Below are 14323 nucleotides of genomic sequence, written 5' to 3' on the forward strand. Positions count from 1 at the left end.
AAATGTTTTTAAGAGCACTGGGTCTATTACCCCAATATCCAAAGGAAGTCAAATATGTCTGATCAAGTACTCCACAAGTATGTTTTTCAGTTTAGAGATTGAAGGATAGACATTACCATGCTGACAGATTAGTAGTCTGGCCCAGGAATCAGACGTCATTCTAGACGGATGTTTGATGTCTAGACTGTTGACAACATCCTTAGCCAACTAAAACACAAGCTGTCAAAATGATCAGACACGTAACAAACTTAGGTGAAACTCTATGCTATAGGCTATTCAAGTTAAGGGTAATTGGTTGACTAAAATCACAGCTCATAAAGCAGGTAAAGCACACACAGCCCAAATATATTCTGAACTATTTTGGGATCATTTGTGAAGATGAGATATTACTTAGCCATTATCCATCACCATAGGAATTGCTTGAGCTTTTAAAAAAAAAATCTGTCAACTTTTATTCAACACTATAATAAATGAAATGTTCGCTCTCCGTCAACAGTGTGGTGTTAGTACACAACACTTTCAATCTCAGTTTGTCATACAATACAATCAATGCATGTCCACCCTCTGGTGGTGATAAGAGGCCAAACACTTCAAGGGCAAAAAAAAATAAATACTGGTGGTACCATACATAAATAAATACTCCTAGTCTACACTGGACAGATCATAATGCAACAAATACTTTTTGAAATATTAGTATGAGTTTTGAAAGAGTGATCACCTTTGTTTACAATTAGAGTTTATTTTAGTTCACTGAGATTGAGGATATCTGCATACTTCATCTAAGCACATGAGCCAAGTCAAAGGGCTCTTTGTCCAACTGCATCACACTCTCTCTCTCAAACTGTTCATGCTGAGCCTAATGGATCACGTTCTGTCATTACCATGGAGACAGCAGGCAAGAGAAAAGCTGATGTAAGCACCTTCTAAAATATTGTTTTAAAAGGTTGAGTGAAAGTCAACCTACCTACTGTTGTTGTGACACTCGTCTAAAGCAATAACCCACTCTCCTAGTCTGTAAAAAGCACAAGCTGACATGTGAGCCATAAAAGATCATAGCCCTACTATTTATCAGTCAGATATTCAAACCATAAAGAGAAACACAAAAAAGGGGGTCATAAATGTTCAATCACATTCAAATGTACTATTCAAATGAGAAGAATAGAGAGGGAGGTAGCCAACTAAGCCAGCTAGGCCAGAATGGGAGTACAATACACCACTGCATGAGGTTACTTACTCCTTCCCCTCCCTAGTCCCTAACCTAACCTGTATTACCAGTCTGCCTCTGGAGGAAGAAGAAAACAGCCAGTTGACTCTGACAGTCAGCAGTAGTGTATGTGGACATTTGAGTCTCAGGTAGTAATTGTAAAAGATAATGAATTACCTGGATAAACGTGATTAATAAACAGGAGAAAGCCATGAAGGAAGGCAACACAGAGGAGGACATTGAGTCCCTCATTGATGGCATGGCGTACATCCCAGGTCACTTCCACCTGGACCTCAACCTGAACCATGAGCCCAGTGGGCCGGGGGAGTTGCGGAGGAGGGACACCCAGCTGAAAGTGGACTCTCTGGGGGCTGAGCTGGAGGCAGAAGTTGGGTATTGTAACATATTATCTTATGGTTATAAGGATGGAGTTTTGGATGCCTGATATTGTTAATTGAACAACATGGGTGTACATACAGGTAACTGTTAAAATAAAGGTAACACCAAAGTGTTACATGTCTTAATAGGACAAGCGTCTGGAACTCTATTGAAGGGATGCGACACCATTCTTCTACAAGAAATTCCAGAATTTGGTGTTTTGTTGATGGTGGTGGAAAACGCTGTCTCAGGCTCCGCTCCACAATCTCCCATAAGTTTTAAATTGGAATGAGATCTGGTGACAGATGGCCATGGCATGTGGTTACATCGTTTTCATACTCATTAAACTATTCATTGACCATTGTGCCCTGCAGATTTTTATTCATGATCCTAAGCATTATGGAATGTCAATCGTTTATTTAACTCAGGAACCACACCTGTGTGGAAGCACCTGCTTTCAACATACTTTGTATCCCTAATTTAACTCAAGCGTTTCCATTATTTTGGCAGTTACATTGTTGATCACTAGCTAGGTACCTCAAAGAGTGCTGGAGTAAAGCATGAAACTGGAATCCTAATTTCCCTTTAGCTGGTACAATGAATAATATATGGACTGGACTATTGTTTTCAAAACATTACAGGTACCTCCAGTATGGTGTCCGTAACCTCCTGGGTCTCCTGGCTTTCCATCTGGACCAGCTGGAGCAGGCCGAGGAGACCTTCATGAGCATCTGTAAAGAAGACCCGGGGAACCTGAACGCTTGGGCCAACCTTGGCTACGTGTACGACCGCCTCCAGAGGGAGCTGGACGCAGGGGAGTGTGTGGAGAAGTTATCCCAGCTCATGGGTCTGGAGGCTGGGCAGGCAGGTCAGGCGGAGTCCAGGCTTTCTGCAGCCCGGTGCCTGGCAGAGCAGGCCTATGCTCATCCTTATGATATAGAGCTTGACAGAGAGGAAGACCGGAGGGAAAGACTGACCGCTTCTCTGACCCTGTACAACAGAGCTCTGGACTATGGGGGAGAGCTGGTGAGATCTCATGTTAGATTACTTACGAATAACATAATTTCACATCTACAGTAATATATTAATGTTGCCTATTTTTTTTAGATACCAACAGAAGAAAAGAGAAGCTGGTATTTCAAAATGGCAACAATCTATATTAGGTAAATTGTGTCTTGAATGTTTCAAATCTTTTCATAGAAAATAAATTAGAAAATAATATCACCAAGCTCATGTGTAAGAACAATGTAAAGCAAATTGATCTATTTTTGTAGACTAGATGATATTGTAAAGAACAAGGAGGACTCGGACTACTCCAGACTGTTTCACTACAACAAGGGACTGAAGCTGCTCACAGAGACCCTGAGGTCAGAGAAAACACATCACCAAGGTATACAAGGAAGAAAGATAGGGGGGGAAATGAATAAATGATTGCTGTCTCTCCATCTGAACCCACAAGATGAGTGCTGTGTCTTACTGTCCAAAATGTATTGATTAATCATTCAGTATGTTTCTACCTGACCCCCTCACCCACACAGCACTATCCTGGTGCTACATAGGCATCATGTTAGAGAGGAAAGAAGAATTCTCCACTGTGCCCATGTCTGTACATGACTGTGGCTACTCTGATTCTGACCCCCTGTCCTGCTTCGGAACTGTACGTACCTCACTCACAGAAAAGTGGGACTATAAACTAGAACAAGCCTTAAAGCCAAAGCAAAGCCCTAGGGACTTGACTCTTGCTTTTAATGCTTCTAATGACTGCTTAGTGGCATCATCATCCTCACAGCTGCCAGAGGCATTCAGATGACGTTGTTTCATGAACATTTGCATAATGATTAGCGGATGTCTGCTTCCTCATCACCTACTGTATAAAGGGCTATAAACTTGGCACCAGTTCAAGAAGTCTACTACCGTGTCTGTCCTCAGTTATTCTGCGGGGTTGAAAACTTCTCATAAGCCCTTATGCAGGGTTATAGGTTGTTATGCACCTGCCAGGTTTTAAAAAGAGAGCATAGCCCTGTCATTCTTCAGGTTATTGTAAAACCAAATGTAATATTGATTGTCCCCTGCAGGCCATAAAACTAGCTGCAGACGATGTGTTCATCCTGAACCAGCTGGCCAAGGTGTTCTATTTGCTGGGAAAACATGAGATGTCCACAGGGATCTGTAACATGAGCCTCAATGTGCTGCCTGACCCTGAACTCAACTGGCAGGCCTACTGCACCCGTGCCAAGGTACACTACAGTAACCCTAACATGTCTAAACACAATGTTCAAATCAGTTTAACACTTGACACTTGTAATATGAAATGTCACTTCAATGTTAATACTTAACCAAATAATAAATCTAAACTCTACATGACACTCGCAGGGATGGACTTACATGACAATCACAGAATACACACAACATTTACATAAACAGACATGCTTTTATTCTCAGATCAATGTGATGGCATATGTGAGGGATCTTGAGAGGGCTAAACAGGGACAGGGTGGGCTCCCTGACAGACATAGCCTGACTGAGGCCAAGGCAGACCTGGAGAAGGTGCTGAGTGTTCGCCCCTGTCTACGCACACACCTGGAGATGGGACAGGTGAGTGGGATGTGTGCTGCTTTCTGCTGTTTGACAAGACACTGCAAGCACTTTGACAGCAGTCACATCGGGCACGTAGAAATAAGCCGTGTGAGTGAAAGATCAACAGTAACTTGTCAAGAAAAACAGAATATCTAGTGAGACGTGTCATTTTGTTGCTGTGATAGTAACACCTGCATTCATTTGTTTGCCTACGGGTGTATCACCACACAGTATCTTACCAGGTGTATTACTACACAGTATAATACATCTGTGTCTCTTACCAGGTGTATTACTACACAGTATAATACATCTGTGTGTCTCTTACCAGGTGTATTACTACACAGTATAATACATCTGTGTGTCTCTTACCAGGTGTATTACTACAGTATAATACATCTGTGTGTCTCTTACCAGGTGTATTACTACATGGGTGTGGATGCCCTTCAGGAGAGCCTGCTTGTGGATGAGGGGGCATTAAACAGAGCCCTGGTGTCCCTCTCTCAAGCCCTGCAGTGTGACCCGGGGGACAGCCTCCCAGATCTCCACCTCCTCCGGGGGCGCTGTCTGCTGCTGAAGGGCGAGGAACAGAACGCAGCCGACTGCTTCAAGAGGGCCCTGGATCTGGAGCGGCCTGGCAGCAGGGACACCATGGCTCTACGCTGCCTCCTGGAGGCCCTGCTGGGGCTATTCACTCAGAGTGGCTCCGACCCCGGCCCTGCCCTCACCCAGCTGGAGGTGTGGGTACGGAGAGCCCAGGAGAGGTACCCAGAGGACGCGGTGCAGGCTGAGCTGAGAAGCCTGTGCAGGGCACACACCGGGGAGGTGACCGAGCTCTCCAGGGCTCTGATCAGCAGGGGCAGGCTAGAGCTGGTTGGGAGGCTTCTGAAGACTGTGCAACCCAACCAGCCAGCCAGGAAGAGACCGCTGGCCAAGTCTATGTCCATGTGAGCGGTGTCTAATGTTAGAGAACTAGCTAAGATCAAGCACTGATTGAACAGCCGGGTTCATTTTCTTTAGTGTTCCCAATATGACAGGAAGTGTTATTTTACTGTTTATTCGTTCCAATAAGGAGCTTGCCTTGTGCCAAAAGACTTTGTACTAATCATGCAATGTTCTAAAGTGAAATGGTAAAATACATCTGTGCACAACTGCTTTTTTGGAATCCCTGTTTCTGCCTATTTTGTCTTGCTTGAATCAACTCAAACTGAATGTGTTTATATAAGTTTATATAAGACAAATAAACTGCTGATCTGAGACATTCAGGAAGCAATGAGGACACACCTAACATTGTAATGATGAACCATACCTTCCCAACAATGGTGATAATTCTAAAGTTGTGTTTCCCAAACTGTGCACATTTCATTTTTTGCCCTCGCACTACACAGCGGATACAAATAATGTAAGTTTGATGATTAGTTGAATACGCTGAGTAGTGCTTGTGCAAAAAAACAACAACAACGTGCACCCTTTGGGGTCCCGAGGACCGAGTTTGGGAAACACTGTTCTAAAGCTATTTGGTTTAACCTGTCCCAGGTATTTTCATAAAGCCAGCCAGCTTACTGCGTAATGCTGCTTGGTACTACGGTGCACTGTAACACACAAGCAGCTGGAAAATGTTCTTACATGACAAGAAAACCTGGTTTAGTCAGATTGAGTCTTGTCAACTACATGTGTAACATATGGGTTGGCTTGGCTTTCACAATCATAGTATGTTATGTTGTTGACAGTGAAAAGGAAATGACAAACAAATTCCAATACTTTGTTTTAAGGCCTTTTAGTAAGTGACATGGTGACTTAATTATAACAGATTTTATGACGGGTTCCCAGATTGACACTGATATAGAATTTGATCTAGACATACAGTAATGAACACTGCAATCTTGCCAATCACATAGTATGTTGGAGATATCTGGAACAATGTAAAGGCTCCCAAACATAACAATCTCTGCTCTTAAATAGCAAAATCTACACTTTTACATGTACTTTGGGCAGGGAGTGCAGAGGAGTGCAGTCCTTTCCGATTGGTGGGAAAGAGTTCATACCAGTAGTCTGAGATTGACAGGTCTAGGCTGATTAATGAGGAGTGTCATTACAGTCGAATGGTTTTCCTTTCTGATAAGAACTTCTCGCAAAACGGCGACCCATTTACCAGAATGACAAAGCTGGGAGTTCCTGCTTTTACAAAACACCTGTCAAAGAAAGCAGGAATGATCAGCCATGAGAAAGCAATTAGCAAGTCACAGTACACAAGTGAGTTCAAACAAGTGAGAAAAAAATACATTCCGTACCTTTTATGCTGAAGGATTTTAATGAGAGGCGTCTCTGGATTGACTTGATATAAGGACTCTTTCTCGTGGTCTTCAAAGAACAGCTAAGGAGTCAGAATGGCAAAATAGTCAGAACCAACTAAGGAAAACAATTTCAGAGAGAGGATATAACCCCAAAACTGTTCAATGAAACCAATAAAGCAAAGTAAAAACTACTGACCTGGAGGTTTTGGGGAGAGTACTTCCGGTTAGTGTCCCAAGGTGGGAGTTCCTCTCCAAACATGAGAGTCAGGTGATCAAGAAAGCTAAAAAAGCCAATATTTTGTTTAAGCAATAAGGCACGAGGGGGTGTGGTATATGCCCAATATACCACAGCTAAGGGCTGTTCTTAGGCAAGATTCACCACAGAGTGCCTGGACACAGTTCTTAGTTGTGGTATTTTGGCCATACACCAAAAACACCTGAGGAGCCTTATTGCTATTATAAAAAGGGGTTACCAATGTAATTAGAGCAGTAAAAATGTATGTTTTAACATTCCCGTGGTATACGGTCTGATATACCACGGCTGTCAGCCAATCACCAATTGAGTGTTATTGGTCATCAGCAATGTAATGATGGTTCTACTTTAGACATCTTGTAGAGTATTGGGTTGGATGATTTCTCGGATCTACAAACCAACACTGTCATTTTATGTAGACCCTTCCAACCCCACATTATGTTGAGAGAGAGAGAGGAGAGATAATCATACCTGGAGGATTCGCTGAAGGCTGAGATGAAGTCTGTTTGTTGGTGTTCGGGGTAGAGGAAGAGGACTGGCCAATGCATGACACCCTGTTCATCCAGGAACACCTTGGCCCCTGTGGCCTCCACAGAACACAGACCGTCCAGGTCCAGGCCTGCCATGGCTCTAGAGGGGCCTCTATTATCATCGTCACTGTCAGAGCTGCGCTTAGGACGCTGCTTAGGCTTCAGTAACTTGATACCACGCCCCTGTAAAGCATGTGTGTCATAAAAACTATGTATTGCCATGCGGCAGTTCCTTTGTCAACCCTCCTTATGAAGGAATCATGTGGTCGGATGCGCGTCTTGTGTGACTATGATCTTGCTCACCTTTATAGCAGCCAGCAGAGCCTCTCTCTCACTGAGCTCCTTCTTTTCTTTAACCTTCTCTTTCCTGGCATCTCTCTCTGCTGCTCTCTAAACCACAAATACAACCATTTCAGCATAGGATCATCTAAAATATGGACTGGACTACACAACAGAAAGGAGTCAAGGCCATATTAAGGCCTGTAATATACCTTGTGTTTATCTGCTGTAGCTCTCAGCTCCAGTAGCTTCTTGTCTGTGGGCTGCAGCTTGAGCCCCTCCTCACACCACAGCAGGGCATCTGTATATTTTTTCAGCTCCATACAACACGAGGCACCTGCACAGACAGTCACACAGCAGGAGAATGAGAGAGAAGAGTCATGCATAGAGCATTTGTCTCATAGCAAATGTTCAGATGTGTCTTCCAGTAGAATAGTCAAATGAGATGTTTATTCTATGGACAAACCTCTAATTAATGCTTTGAGGTGGTCTGGTTTAAACTTCTTTGCAGCGACAGAATCATTCAGTGCAGAGCGCATGTTACCTGCAAGGCAAGAAGAGAGAGTGGCTGCAACAAACATCCCAGACCAATATGAGATCTACAGATGGGTAGGTTCTAAGAACAGGTCTGTACCCAGGTGGAAGTGTGCTGCCGCTCGGTTAGTGAGCAGGATGGCATTGACATTAGTGTCACTGCAGTTCTTCTTCAGTCCAGCTGTGTAGGACACTATAGCTTTCTTGTAGTTCTTCTCTTTGAAGTAGTCGTTCCCCTCATCTTTCAGGCTATCTGCTTGCTCTGAGTAGAAATAAGGAAATAACCATTGACTCTGGGTTTGGTTGGGACAGCCAATTCATTCCTCAGGAGTGGAAAAAAAGTACAGCAATGGCTACCATACCCTCTAGTGGTCTGTCATCGTCGTGGATGATGGACTGAATAGCAGCCAGCTCCGGGTGTTTCATGGGGTCAATCTCATCAGGCGCTGTCTTCATGAACATAGGCACCTTATCGAACTCCTGCAGGGCAGTGCAATGAATGAGAGAGGTAGTAAAGCCTGTGGCCTCTGGAAACCATGGGGACAGTTCTGGGCATAGCTGTGTGCACGACTCTTCGCCAGTAACTACCATAACTTCCTAGCTAGCCAATCAATGAGACTGGCAGTATGACAAAATGTAAAGAAAACTGTTTTATATCAAAATGATTTAGCCATTTAAACAAATCTTTAACAGTATTCTAGCTAGCTAGCTAATATTTGTCGTTAGCGCCCATCCACAGATGGCTAGATATGATTGGTTAGCTAGCCAACGTTAGCTAGCCATCACTCCAATGAGAGTAAGGACTGAAAACTGTCAGTGCTATATCAGTCGTGTTTGTAGAGATGTAGCTAGTTACATGTCTTTACTACCTCTTCCCAGTTCTTCTCGGAAAAGGCGTTGCTATATTTCTCTTTCTTGAATTTCTCCATAAAGTCGTCCATGCCATCGTCGCTATCATCGCCCTGTTGTGATAGTGAAGCCATATTCACTTCAAATAAAGTGGATGTATTTGAAGATTAAACTAGTTGCTGAATTACGGTTTGTTAGTATTAACTACTGAAGCGACACGTACGAAAATAAATAATGTCTACATAAAGTATGTAGAACAAAATCATACAAGTTGTTTACACGTGAACGTTGCGGTGCAATATCAAAACGCTTCCGTAGGGGGAACAGTTAGAGCTTTGATTCAAGAAGTTCCGCTGCAATGTGTGTCTATGACTCGTCTTTCTGCATCTGACCGAGTCCGGATGAAAACATATTTTTATTGACAGACATCACAAATGACCAATGAACCAACGTAATTTGTAAATAATTATTGATCCTCTTCCACCGGCCCAATATTGGACTAAAGGAGCCTAATACTTCTTAGTCCAAGGATTTAAAATGTTCTATTTAAAGGGTGAATTGGCTCTGGAAGCCTAAACAGCCAAATACTCCATCTAAAATGTGAATCGATTCTCAATTGCGGTACGGTTCTAGAAACCTAAATCCCTCTACTTTCATATCGCATCAAAAATAATTTAACAAATGCAAAATACACACTTACTGTCTTACCCGGTTTTAACAGTTGCACATGACAGTATTTTTAAGTGACAACACCTTTGTGGCGTCCATCTTCCATTTACACACAGGTAGTCCACTCTGTCTTCCATCTGTTTTCTGCAACATGGAAATATGACCATGCGGGAACCCTAACCCTATAAAAAGGTGTGCATCAATTGAACCTTTATTAATGTATTTATTTTTTTCCTTGCTGATATGAAAGCGAAGGTCCAAGCGATCCGTGTTTAATGTTCAGACCGAGCGTCGCGGCTCATAACAAAACTTCCTCGTACAGAAGACGCCTTCGTCCAATTGATTTACAGTTGAAGTCGGAAGTTTACATAGGTTGGAGTTATTAAATCTAGTTTTTCAACCACTCAACAAATGTCTTGTTAACAAATTATAGTTTTGGCAAGTCGGTTAGGACATCTACTTTGTGCATGACACAAGTAATTTTTCCAACAATTTTTTACTGACAGATTATTTCACTGTATCACAATTCCAGTGGGTGAGAAGTTTAAGTACAAGTTGACTGTGCCTTTCAACAGCTTGGAAAATTCCAGAAAATTATGTCATGGCTTTAGAAGCTTCTGATAGCTAATTGCTAATTTGAGTCAATTGGAAGTGTACCTGTGGATGTAGTTCAAGGTCTACCTTCACTCAGTGCCTCTGCTTGTCATCATGGGGAAATCAGCCAAGACCTTAGAAAAAAAAATTGTAGACCTCCAAAAGTCTGGTTCATCCTTGGGAACAATTTCCAAACGCCTGAAGGTACCACGTTCATCTGTGCAAGTATAAACACTATGGGACCACACAGCCGTCATACCTCTCAGGAAGGAGACGCGTTCTGTCTCCTAGAGATGAACGTATTTTGATGTGAAAAAAACAAACACCATCCCAACCGTGAAGCACAGGGGTGGCAGCATCATGCTGTGTGGGTGCTTTGCTGCAGGAGGGACTGGTGCACTTCACAAAATAGATAGCATCATGAGGTAGGAAAATTATGTGGATATATTGAAGCAACATCTCAAGACATCAGTCAGGAAGTTAACGCTTGGTCGCAAATGGGTCTTCCAAATGGACAATGACCCCAAGCATACTTCCAAGTTGTGGCAAAATGGCTTAAGGACAACAAAGTCAAGGTTTTGGAGTGGCCATCGCAAAGCCCTGACCTAAATCCTATAGAAAATTTGTGGGCAGCACTGAAAAAGCATGTGCGAGCAAGAAGGCCTACAAACCTGACTTAGTTACACCAGCTCTGTCAGGAGGAATGGGCCAAAAATTCAACCAACTTATTGTGGGAAGCTTGTGGAAGGCCACCCAAAACATTTGCAAGTTAAACAATTTAAAAAAGCAATGATACCAAATACTAATTGAGTGAACTTCTGACCCGCAGGGAATGTGATGAAAGAAAAAAGCTGAAATATCACTCTACTATTATTCTGACATTTCACATTCTTAAAATAAAGTTGAGATCCTAACTGTTCTAAGACAGGGAAATTTCACTAGGATTAAATGTCAGGAATGGTGAAAAATTGAGTTTAAATGTATTTGGCTAAGGTGTATGTAAACTTCCGATAACTGTATGTGTAATGTAATGGAACTGAGAGTCATGATCAAGGGCTACTTCCACCCTACCCCACACATGCATGTCCATAACAGTGTAAAAATAGCTTTCAGTCCAGCTCAGTTTGCATCAGACTTAGATTGGTCTTAGTAGGTATAGGGCTGTTGAGCAGCAGCCTCTTTACCATGTATCATCCCACCCAACCACAAGCATGCCATTTCAGAGGAGCAATAGAGTTCAATAGTTTAGTCCAGTTCCAGGTCAAGATCAGTCCAACTCAGACTGTCTCCACTCGTTTGAGTAGGTCTACCAGTCCATCCCTACTGAGGAACATAGTCTCACCAGTCTGCTGACAGATCACCTCAAACCTGGGTATCTCCTCTGTAGCCTTCTGCCCCAATGCCACCACGTAGGGATATCCAAGCTGACTGGCATCCTTCAGCCTCTTACCAATGGTCATCTGTGTACGGTCATCCAGAACCACCTCACCTCTTAGGCTGGGCAGAGCCTCCCCCAGAGAAAGAGCCACCTCCTCAGCTAAACCAGCCACCTCATCCACCTTACTGCCCCTTTTAGGGGGCAGAACACAGACCTGGTAAGGGGCAAGTAGCCCAGGCCAGCGGATAGCCTCCTCTGTGGACATCACCTCTATGGCGGCAGCAAGGATCCGGGTCACCCCCAGCCCGAAGCAGCCCATTTCAGTGACAGCAGGCTTGTTCTGGGTGTTATTGAAGGTGGCATTGAATATGTGGGAGTATTTGGTGCCAAGGTAGAATGTATGACCCACCTCTATGCCCTTGGACTCCACCAGTGTGCCTGCCTGGCACTGTGGGCAGTCAGTCCGGCCTGGTTCCATGGTCTCCACATTAGCAGAGAAGGAGCAGCTCCCACAGATCAGTAGTCTGTCCTCTCCGATGTCTGCTGGGAGCTGGAACTCGTGGGAGAGTTTACCTCCGATTTTCCCTGTGTCTGCCTGGACCTGAACAATGCGTAGGCCCAGCCGGGAGAAGAGACGGTTGTAAGCCTGACATACAGACTCATACGTGTGGTAGGCAGCCTCTTCATTCACATCAAATGTGTACATGTCCTTCATGTAGAACTCCCGCCCCCGTAGCAGCCCGAACCGAGGCTTTGGCTCGTCACGGAACTTGCGGGTCATCTGCATAGACAAATGAAACATACATCAGTTTAATACCATTATAATATAAACCCAAGTGTACGATAAGAAGAAAGAAGCCCCACTCGGAATAAACTAATGAATAAGGTTTAATCTGGTGCAATACTGTAGCCTTTACCTGGTAAAGCATTAGAGGCAGCTGTCTGTAGGACAGGGTTCCCTGGGAGGCCAGCAGCTCTGTCACTGCCTCCTCATGGGTGGGGCCCAGGCAGTACTCAGCTCCGTGGCGGTCCCTCAGGCGGAACAGCTCTTTTCCCATCAGGTCCCAGCGCTCGCTGCGTCTCCACAGCTCAGCAGAGCACAGGCTGGGCATGTCCAGCTTCTGCCCACCAATCCTCTGCATCTCCTGGTCGATCAGCCTCACCAGCTTCTCCATGGAGCGCACTGTGGCTGGGAGGTAGTAGTAGCAGCCAGGGTTGGAAGGGTGGATGAGACCTGCCTGCTGCATCAGTCTCTGGCTCTTGCAGGTCATCTCCCCCTGAGCACGACTCTCCTGCCCCACATCACGCAGGTTGGAGGGCTGGAAGAGGCGGGATACTAGGGGAAGGTGTGTGCTAGGTCGGGAGATGGAGCCAATGGGGGTTGGGTTTGGGGAATGTCCAGCAGCACAGCTTGAATGGCTCTTACAAGGAGTGGTGAAGGCTCTGGGCAGGTGGGGTAAGATTCTCTGCTGAAGGTGATGCATTAGGACTTCCATTGTAGTAGACTGGTGTCAATATCCTAGAAATATGAGAAAAATCAAGGACTTGTTTTATATATACTGAACAAAAATATAAAACGCAACTTGTAAAGTGTTGGTTCCATGTTTCATGAGCTGAAATAAAAGATCCCAGAAATGTTCCATACGCACAGAAAGCTTATTTCTCCAATATTGTGCACAAATTTGTTTACATCCCTGTTAGTGAGAATTTCTCTTTTGCCAAGATAATCCATCCCCCTGACAGGTGTGGCATATCAAGAACCTGATTAAACAGCATTATCATTACACAGCACCTTGTGCTGGAGACAATAAAAGGCCACAAATGTGTAGTTTTGTTACACAACAGAATGCCACAGATGTGTCAAGTTGAGGGAGCATGCAATTGGCATGCTAACTGCAGGAATGTCCACCAAAGCTGTTGCCAGATAATCTAATGTTAATTTCTCTACCATAGCCACCTCCAACATCATAGAGAATTTGGCAGTACGACCAACCAGTCAACCGCAGGCCACATGCAACCACGCCAGTCCAGGAAGTCCACATCTAGCTTCTTCACATGCGGGACCAGCTACCCGAACAGCTGATGAAACTGATGAGTATTCATGTCTGTAATAAAGCCCCTTTTGTGGGGAAAAAATAATTGTTTGGCTGGGACTGGCTCCCCAGTGGGTGAGCCCAGGCCCACTCATGGCTGCTCCCCTGTCCAGTCATGTGAAATCCATGGATTAGGGTCTAATTAATTAATGTCAATTGACTGATTTCCATATATGAACTGTAACTCAATAAAATCGTTGCGGTTATATTTTTGTATGGTATCCTCAATCTATTTTTATATAACCCCAAGGTCAGCAAGAAAGGTTTTAAAGCTAGCTAAGTAAACAAACATTGACACTTATTTTGTTATGCAATGCAATAAACCACAAAACGATTACATTATCCAAATGTCAACTATTTGTAACCATTGAAAGTACCAGGTTGCTAGCTAGATGCATTCAACCTTTCAGATGTGGCTAGCCAGGCAGGTATAACTAGCTAGGCAGATGTTAGCAAACAAGTTAGGTAGCTAGTTTGCTATGAAATGCAATTCAGAAGCAAGCACGAGAGCAACTCACCTTGTGTATGAAACCGAACAAGAGTAATGATGAGCTGGTACTTGATTCATGCGAAGTTTATTAGCTAAAGAAGGTTAGCTAAGCTAGCTAGCCGTGCGTACTCTTCTTCGACAGGGATGTCGTCCCCCATGGAGAACTATAACCTGTGTACTGCCACCTACCGTGCTGGAGTAGCT

The 14323-nt window shown here is 44.0% G+C and overlaps 3 protein-coding genes across 4 annotated transcripts; 1 reads left to right on the plus strand and 2 right to left on the minus strand.

The window, feature by feature from the left end:
* Positions 1–1372: 1372 nt before the first annotated feature.
* LOC139409465 (tetratricopeptide repeat protein 22-like) lies at positions 1373–5366 on the plus strand. The gene is given in 9 exon segments (XM_071154640.1): positions 1373–1389; positions 1391–1597; positions 2224–2608; positions 2690–2745; positions 2857–2972; positions 3121–3239; positions 3658–3819; positions 4025–4177; positions 4574–5366. Coding segments are annotated over 9 exon segments (1749 nt in total). The 3' UTR covers positions 5108–5366.
* Positions 5367–5380: 14 nt separating this feature from the next.
* LOC139409467 (tetratricopeptide repeat protein 4-like) lies at positions 5381–9676 on the minus strand. 2 transcript variants are annotated; one of them, XM_071154642.1, is made up of 10 exons: positions 8916–9234; positions 8409–8526; positions 8147–8308; positions 7979–8056; positions 7725–7849; positions 7537–7623; positions 7175–7416; positions 6647–6731; positions 6448–6530; positions 5381–6348 (listed from the first exon to the last, which is right to left on the minus strand). In XM_071154642.1, exons 1-10 carry the CDS (start codon positions 9027–9029, stop codon positions 6249–6251), a joined length of 1194 nt encoding a protein of 397 aa, XP_071010743.1. In that variant the 5' UTR covers positions 9030–9234; the 3' UTR covers positions 5381–6248. The 2 variants fall into 2 exon arrangements, with proteins under 2 accessions (XP_071010743.1, XP_071010744.1); XM_071154643.1 differs by lacking the exon at positions 6647–6731 and having other exon boundaries at positions 5918–6348; positions 8916–9676.
* Positions 9677–10041: 365 nt separating this feature from the next.
* LOC139409466 (probable proline--tRNA ligase, mitochondrial) lies at positions 10042–14299 on the minus strand. Its single transcript, XM_071154641.1, has 3 exons — positions 14148–14299; positions 12454–13055; positions 10042–12317 (listed from the first exon to the last, which is right to left on the minus strand). The coding sequence occupies exons 2-3, from the start codon at positions 13030–13032 to the stop codon at positions 11436–11438; spliced, it is 1461 nt and encodes a 486-aa protein (XP_071010742.1). The 5' UTR covers positions 13033–13055; positions 14148–14299; the 3' UTR covers positions 10042–11435.
* Positions 14300–14323: the final 24 nt, after the last annotated feature.

The sequence above is a fragment of the Oncorhynchus clarkii genome, chromosome 5 (assembly GCF_045791955.1).
Source record: "Oncorhynchus clarkii lewisi isolate Uvic-CL-2024 chromosome 5, UVic_Ocla_1.0, whole genome shotgun sequence".
NCBI classification, from domain to species: Eukaryota; Metazoa; Chordata; class Actinopteri; order Salmoniformes; family Salmonidae; genus Oncorhynchus; species Oncorhynchus clarkii.

What these genes read in the sequence shown, in the direction of transcription:
- LOC139409467 (XM_071154642.1), bottom strand. Translation starts at nt 9,029, where the DNA reads ATGGCTTCACTATCACAACAGGGCGATGATAGCGACGATGGCATGGAC. An exon ending in CCGAGAAGAACTGGGAAGAG is followed by an intron (nt 8,527 to 8,915) that starts GTAGTAAAGACA and finishes ACTGCCCTGCAG; the next exon opens with GAGTTCGATAAGGTGCCTAT. An exon ending in AAAATCCTTCAGCATAAAAG is followed by an intron (nt 6,349 to 6,447) that starts GTACGGAATGTA and finishes TTTCTTTGACAG; the next exon opens with GTGTTTTGTAAAAGCAGGAA.
- LOC139409466 (XM_071154641.1), bottom strand. Translation starts at nt 13,032, where the DNA reads ATGGAAGTCCTAATGCATCACCTTCAGCAGAGAATCTTACCCCACCTG. An exon ending in TGCCTCTAATGCTTTACCAG is followed by an intron (nt 12,318 to 12,453) that starts GTAAAGGCTACA and finishes TTGTCTATGCAG; the next exon opens with ATGACCCGCAAGTTCCGTGA.